This window comes from Elephantulus edwardii, unplaced genomic scaffold (assembly GCF_000299155.1).
Source record: "Elephantulus edwardii isolate Elephantulus edwardi_28Jun2011 unplaced genomic scaffold, EleEdw1.0 scaffold00033, whole genome shotgun sequence".
In the NCBI taxonomy this organism is placed as follows: Eukaryota; Metazoa; Chordata; class Mammalia; order Macroscelidea; family Macroscelididae; genus Elephantulus; species Elephantulus edwardii.
In genome coordinates, this window is record NW_006399783.1 from 6,473,166 (window position 1) to 6,481,088 (window position 7,923).

General features: G+C 39.0%; 1 protein-coding gene across 1 annotated transcript; it reads left to right on the plus strand.

Annotated features, from left to right (window-relative positions):
* Nucleotides 1-5,516: 5,516 nt before the first annotated feature.
* On the plus strand, nucleotides 5,517-7,482 carry LOC102872257 (H/ACA ribonucleoprotein complex subunit 3-like). Its single transcript, XM_006884418.1, has 2 exons — nucleotides 5,517-5,541; nucleotides 7,295-7,482. The coding sequence occupies exons 1-2, from the start codon at nucleotides 5,517-5,519 to the stop codon at nucleotides 7,480-7,482; spliced, it is 213 nt and encodes a 70-aa protein (XP_006884480.1).
* The last annotated feature ends 441 nt before the right edge of the window (nucleotides 7,483-7,923 follow it).

Sequence of the window (7,923 nt, forward strand, 5' to 3'; positions counted from 1 at the left end):
TGGGTTGTTTCCAACTCCTTGCTATTGTGAACAGAGCTGTGATAAACATGGGTGTGCATATATCTGCTTGGATGTCAGTTATGGTCTCTTTGGGATATATTCCCAGTAGTGGAATTGCTGGGTCAAATGGTATCTACCTCTATTTGCAACTTTTTATGAAAGCGCCATACTGCCTTCCACAGTGGTTGCACCATTTTACACTCCCATCAACTGTGAATAAGGGTTCCAGTTTCTCCACAACCTCGCCAGCATTTGTTGCTCGCTGATCTGTTAAATTTTGCTCTTCTGACTGGGGAGAACCCCAGTCTTTACTGTCCAATCACACACGAGCTTTCTCAATATCTGTAGCTGTCTTAACCAACCCAAGTGGAAATAAACTCAAAGCCACACACACAAACACCAAAGAAACCAACAAAAACCAAAGGCAATGGTGAGGAAGGAGTAAGTTCTCTGAATAAATTAGCAAGAAAACAAGGCCCCAGGAATTGATGGAATACCAATTGCAGCTCTGGATTTGCTCACCAGGTTGTATCAGGAAATCTGGAGGACCTGGCCAACTGACTGGAAGAGATTCAGATTTATTCCCATTTGAAAAAAAGGCAATTGGACAGAGCGTGGAACAGGCTTAGTAGTACTTAATGGAAGGAGCTCTGGAGAAGTGTGTAACATGTCAGGCTGCTAACCAAAAGGCTGGTGATTTAGTGGTTCCATAAAAAAAAAGATGATGGTTTACACTTCTAAAGATTTACAGCTTTGGAAGCCTGCTGGACGGTCATTATGAGCAGGAATCTACAGCAGGGGGTAGTGGATTCCACTTGAGAGGCTCTGCAGCTGTTCCTTCTGGATTTTAGGTTCTACTCTCTGAAATGAACCTTCCTTTTCTATGAAGTATGGAGTCCCTGAGTGGTACAAAAGGCATATGCAGCTGCTAAGGACAATTTGGAGATGTGGTCCACTCAGAGGTGTCTTGGAAAAAAGCCCAGGCAATGTAATTCCAAAAATCCAGCCACTGAAAACTGTATGGAGCCCAGTTCTGTTCTGACACAAGTGCGGTCATCTTGAGTACAGCTTGTCCTGAGCCACAGTCAACTAAAGGACACTTATTTCTGTTTGTTTGCTTGTTCTTTTCCACATGAAAACTATGAGTTTATTTTCTCAGTCAGTTTCCTGCCGGTGGACACAAAGCCTCTTTGATCTTTTAGTTCAAGCCAGTTCTTTAAAACATGGAGATTTTCTATAAATCTTAATCATTTTCAATCTTCTAGACAAAGCCCAGGGATGTGAATCTTTTAGTTTACTTTTGAGGCTACTGTGGGACATCATTCTTAAATTCTTGGAGATTCTATTGTTTAATAAAGAGAATCTGTGAGGAACACCCTCAAGCTCTTTTGAAGTTTAAAAAGAAAAGAAAAAGAATTACTTAGGTACTTTCCTAAACCTTTCTGAGGTCTTCACAAAAGATGTTACAAGCTAATCCTTTGCTGGTAAACCTTTTATTACTTTGAAAATAACTTGCCCTCTAGAGAAGCTGGGATGAAAAGCAGTTTTATTTTCAAACCCAGGAATCTGACATAAAGAAAGTTCCTCTTTTAGCTCATCTTTCTCCTCTGCGTTTTATTATAGACAGTTTGGCTATACCAGCTTCATTAGATTCAGCCTCTAGTTTCCACATTGTAACAGTGCCACCAGACTTCCTACCACATGCAATAACGTTTTCTCCAGCTTCTATTACTTTGCTTTAAGTCATTGCCAAGATCCTTTAGGCTTTCCTTAACATGTTCTTTCAGGCCTTCCAGATCAAACGCAAGATAATTGCACATACTAAGTTTTCACTATATCAGTAACCCATTTTCAGTACCAGTATCTGTTTCAGTTAGGGAGCTCTGGTGTCCTAGTGGGGAATGCATTGTTCTGCCAACCCAAAGGCAAACGGTTCAAGTCCACCCATTTCAGCTGCTCGGCAGAAGAAAAAAAATTCCTCATATGTAATTTACAGCCTCTAAATACCTTAGCTAGATGATCAACTCAGAGTCAATTCTGACTCAATGGAGAAGAATTTTAGGGTTTAAAAAAAATTGTTTAAAATTGTTTTCCAACAATTCATCTCTAAACTTCATGCCTTAAAACAACAACAAGAGAGAAGGAGTTATGTGCTCCACTGCAGAAGCGGTTGAAATAACTTGCGGGAGTTTGGCGATGTTTCTCCAGTATTATCTTTTTTAAAAACAAACAAACCCTTATTTTAATTTTAATTTTAATGAAAGCTTACAGAAAAGTTGCATTTTCATTCATTCATTGTTGCACATTTTTCTCCCTCCCCCTCTTTTCTCTCTCCTCCAGTTACTTTCTTTCATTTTTAAAAAATATTCATTGTTAGAGGGGTGAGGATGAGGGGGTAGGGTGTTAATCACAGGGTTGCACAATTTCATGGGTGTGTGTGTGAAGGAAATGGGAAGATAGGAAGGACTTTTTGTGAAAAACAATGTATTCAAACTGTAAATAAATCAGAATTATATATATATAAACCCCTCATTAATTGTTGCACAATTTTCTCCCTTCCCCCAGTCCTCTGCAATGTACTTCTTATTCTGGACCATTGTCTTACATATAATGCCTATTCATATATTCCTTTTAAACAGTTCTCTCCTTTATCTGTTCCAATACATTATCTATGTGTTCATTATCTATCCATTCTTTTCCTATTCTCCTCCCAGCACCCCCCATGTCAGTCTTGCTTCATAACAGTGGTGTTATGCAGAATTTGTCCTTTTGAATTTGTCCTTTTTTGAGACTGAGACATTTCACTCAGCATAATATCCTCTAGGGTCACTCATTTTGTGTAATGTTTTAAAAGCTCACTATTTTTCAGTGCGATATAGTATTCCATTGTTCGAATATACCAGAGGGTTCCTATCCATTCGTTTGTTGATGGGTTGTTTCCATCTCTTTGCTATTGCGAATAACAGCAATAAACATGGATATGCATACATCTGTTTAGATGAGCATTCTGGTGTCATTAGGGTATATTCCCAGCAGTACACTAGCTGGGTAAAGTGGTATTTCTATTTCCAATTTTTTTAAATAAAATGTTTTATTTCAATTGTAATTTTAATAAAAGTTTACAGGAAAGTTAGATTGTCATTGATTCATTGTTGCGTGTTTTTACCCTTTCTCCCTTCCTTCCTCCTCCCTGAATCCCCCCTTTTTTTTTTTAAATAGCCATTCACTGTTGCACAATTAACTCCCCTCCCCTTTCCCCAGTCCTCTTTGCAATGTATTGTCAACATTTTAAAAATAATTTTTATTGTGATTTTAAGTTTACAGAAAACTTGGATTTCTATTTATTCATTTTTGTACATTTTCCTCCCTACTTTTCTCTTTAAAAATTCATTTGTATGCACACCACCCATGTTTATCACTGCTTTGTTCACAATAGCAAGGAGGTGGAAATAACGTAAGTGCCCATCAACAGACAAGGAACTCATGCAATATTATTCAAAATGGTTGACCCTGGAGGACATTATGCTGAGTGAAGTATCTCAGTCACAAAAGGACATGATGTCACTGTTGTAAAACAGGACCGACCTCGGGGTTGGGGGGAGACTGAGAAAGATGGGCTCAATAATGTATACTGCATTGAAACAGATGAGGGAGAAAACTGTTTAAAAGGGATATGTGATTAGGTATTTTTGTCATGACAGGAGTCCAGAGCAAAGGCTGCATAGTGGAGTGGACCTGGGGGGAGGGATTGTGAAACAATTAAAGAATTTTTCTTTTACTTTTCCAAGAGGGTAGTGTACTGGGGGTGAGGGTTGGGAGGGGAGAAAAGTGCAATAATGACTGAATGGAAATCCAAAATCTCTGTAAATTTTCATTGAAATTAATAATAAATTTAAAAAAAAGACTTAACAAATAAAAAAATCATTCATTAGGTATTATTGGTGTGACAAGAATCCAGAATAAGAGTTGTGTAGTAATGTGGTTGGGGAAGGGGACTGTGTAACAATGAAAGAACTTATTTCAAAAGAAAAAAAAAGCAAACAAAGCAAACTGGGGAGAGGGTTGCAGGGAGGAATATATGCAACAATGTATGAATGGAAACGTAAGTTCTTTATAAACTTTCACTAAAATCTAAAAAAAATCCCAAATTCATTCTCTGATATACAACACCATCCCCACCCCCACCCCCTAATCCTCTTTGCTATGCACTTCTCATTCTGAACTGTTGTCATGCAAATAATACCTAATCATATATTCCTTTTTAACAATTCTTTCCCTCATCTGTTCCAATGCAGTATACGTTATTTATCCCCTCTTTTCTTAGTTTCCCTCAACTCCCATATCAGTCCCATTTTATAACGGTGGTTTTATGCAGTATTTGTTCTTTCGTGACTGATATATTTCACTCAGCATAATGTCCTCCAGGGTCACCTATTTTGTATAATATTTTATGAGTTCCTTATTTTTCAATGCTTCATAGTATTCCATTGTGTGAATATACCACAGCTTCTTTATCCATTCATCTGTTGATGGGCATTTGGGTTGCTTCCATCTCTTTGCTATTATAAAAACACAGCAATACACATAGCTGTGCATATATCTGTTTGGGTGGCAGTTTTGGTCTCTTTAAGGTATATTCCCAGTGGTGCAATTGCTTGATCAAATGGTATTTCTATTTCCAACTTTTTTCCCCCACAGGAAAACTTATTTATTCTTTTGGCTGTGCATGTAATTTTCAGTATTTTTCTCCAACATCACATTTCTTCTTTTTTTAAAGTTAATTTTAATGAAAGTTTACAGAGACTTTGGATTTCCATTCATTCATTGTTGCACTTTTCTCCCTGCCACACCTCCCCATCTCCCCCCAATTCATTCTTCTCTTTGAAAAGTAAAATTCTTTCATTGTTATACAATTCCTCCCCCCAAGTCCACTCCACTATGCAGCCCTCATTCTGTACTCCTGTCATGACAATAATACCTAATCATATATCCCTTTTAAACTGTTCTCTCCCTCATCTGTTTCAATGCAGTATACATAATTTATTCCATCTTTCTCAGTCTCTCCCCAACCCCAATGTCAGTCCTGTTTTACAACAGTGGCACCATGCAGTATTTGTCCTTTTTTTTTAAAAATATTTTTTTAAATTTTATTATTTTGTGTGTGTGTGAGTGTACCGTCAAATCAGATCTGACTGGTACAGGAGGAGATTGTCCCTCCTTCCCCGGCAAAGCATCTGGTGGATTCGAACCATGAGCCTCTGGAATTGTAGTTGCAGCTCCTTGCCACTAGGCCACCAGAGCTCCCCAGTATTTGTCCTTTTGTGACTGAGATACTTCATTCAGCATAAAGTCCTCCAGGGTCACCCATTTTGTATAAGTCACCCATTTTTCATGAGTTCCTTATTTTTCAAGGCAGTAGTAGTCCACAATAGTAGTCCATTGTGTGAATATACCACAGCTTCTCTATCCATTCGTTTGTTGATGGACACTTAGGTTTTTTCCAACTCTTTTCTATTATGAACAAAGCTATGAAAAACATAGGTATGCGTATATCTGCTTGGGTGGCAGCTATGGTTTCTTTGGGATATATTCCCAGTAGTAGAATTGCTGGCTCAAATGATATTTCTATTTGCCACTTTTTGAGAAAGTGCCATAGTGCCTTCCACAGTGGTTGTACCATTTTACACTCCCACCAACAGTGAATAAGGGTTCCAGTTTCTCCACAATCTCACCAGCATTTGTTGTTTGCTGTTCTGTTAAATTTTGCAATTCTGACTGGGGTGAGATGATATCTCATAGTTATTTTGTATTTCCAACTTTTTGAGTAAGCACCAAACTGCCTTCCATAGTGGTTGAACCACTTTACACTCCCACCAGTCACAGTGAAAACAGTTTCCAATTTCTCCATAACCTCACCAGCATTTGTTGTTTGCTGTTCTGTTAAATTTTGCAATTCTGACTGGGGTGAGATGATATCTCATAGTTATTTTGTATTTCCAACTTTTTGAGTAAGCACCAAACTGCCTTCCATAGTGGTTGAACCACTTTACACTCCCACCAGTCACAGTGAAAACAGTTTCCAATTTCTCCACAACTTCGCCAGCTGCTCTGTTGAACTTTGCTATTGTTACTGGGGTGAGATGATATGTCATGTTGTTATTGTTACATGCTGTCACATCACCTGTGACCCATAGTGACCTATGTACAGCAGCTCTGAACCCTGCCCTGTCCTGAGCCAGTCTCACTGACTCTGACACATCATTTCCCATTGCCCCAGTTACTGTATCAATCCATCTCATCTGGGGTCTTCCTCTCCTGTGCTGTCCCTCCACCATTCTGAGTATGATGTCTTTTTCCAAGGATCGGTCCCTCTTGGCCACATGACCCAAGTATGTGCAATGGAGCTTCAAAATCCTAGCCTCCAAGGAGACACTTGGTTTCACCCTCTCCAAGACAGACCTATTTGTTTTCTGGGTGGTCCATGGTATGTTCAAGAGTCTTCTCGAGGACCACAGCTCAAAGGCATAGATTCTTCTTCTGTTATCCTTATGTCACCCTGTCATTGTCCAGCTTTCAGAGGCATAGCAAGTAATTGCAAAGCCCATGGCATGGATTAGGTGCAAGTTAATCTCTAGACTGACATTGTTGCTTTTCGAGATTTTCCCAAAGCAATATGTCTTGATTTCCTGGCTTCTGGTGCCAAGAATGTGATTGTGGAGCAGAGCAAGGATAGTTGTTAACAGTGTCAGTCTCTTCTTCATCTGTTATGGTGCTGCCAATCGGTCAAGTGATGAGAATCTTTGTCTTCTTGATGTTAAGATTCAACCCATATTGAAGACTATAGTCCTTGATCTGAAGCAAGTGCTTCAGGTCCTTCCACTTTCAACAAGCAAGGTTGTGTCATCTACCTAACGTAGGAAGATACCATTCTAAGTGCACAGTAGAGCACACTTAGCATGATAGCTCATAGTTGTTTTTATGTGCTTCGCTTTTATAGCTGGGGATTTTGGACATTTTTTTCATGTGTTGGTTTGCTATCTGAATGTCTTCTTTGGTGAAGTGTCCATTCATGTCGTGTGCCCATTTTGCAATTGGGTCATTTACCTTTTTCTTGTTGAGGTGTTAAAGTTCTATACATTTTAGATATGAGTCTCTTATCACATATGTCATTACCAACTACTTTTTTCCAGTCTGTGTTTTTCCTTTTTACCCTGTTGAAGAACTTATGTGATGTGCATAAGGATTTGATTCTTAGAAGGTCTTGCTCGTTTATTTTATTCTCTCCTGCTTGTAGATCTCCAGTATTATCTTAATGAGGAGGAAGAGTGGGTCTATATGCTGAAGTTCAACTCTTTGGGACAACAAACCTGTTCAGCCCATCCTGCTCAATTCTCCCCAGATGGTAAGTACTTGAGATACCAAATCACCATCACGAAACCTTTTAAAGTGCTCATGACCCAGCAGCCATTTCCTGTCCTCTGAGGATATTTCATGTCTCATCTGCTCCCTGCTACCCCTGCGAGACCTCCTTTATCAAGTTGTGCAGTCTGTGAGCCATGAAGCTCTATTTCCACCCTTTTGTCTTTCTGGAGTTCAGCCTCCATCATGTTTATGTGAAGGAAGCATGGTAACATTTCATTTAAAGGGAATAAATTTAGCTACAGGGAGAATTACTGTCAGGTTACTAAAGACAAAATGACTTGAGAATAACAACAAGAATTTGATTGCTATTTAATGATCATGGTTCACAGATTTGACTGGCCTCATTTAGCTAGTTTTCACTTTGTGCTGTGGTTTTATGCCTGGAGCAAAAGTCATCCTGAAGGTTAGTCCAGACTAAGACAAGTCAAGTCACTTCCTTTGGAATGTATAATTAGCATATTGGCAGACTAACCAAAGAGAGCCAAGATGAGAGGCTAAGCA

Coding starts and splice junctions, on each gene's coding strand:
- LOC102872257 (XM_006884418.1), top strand. CDS start 5,517: ATGAACAAAGCTATGAAAAACATAG. Junction 5,542..7,294: donor CAAAGCTATGAAAAACATAG/GTATGCGTATAT, acceptor TCCTGCTTGTAG/ATCTCCAGTATTATCTTAAT.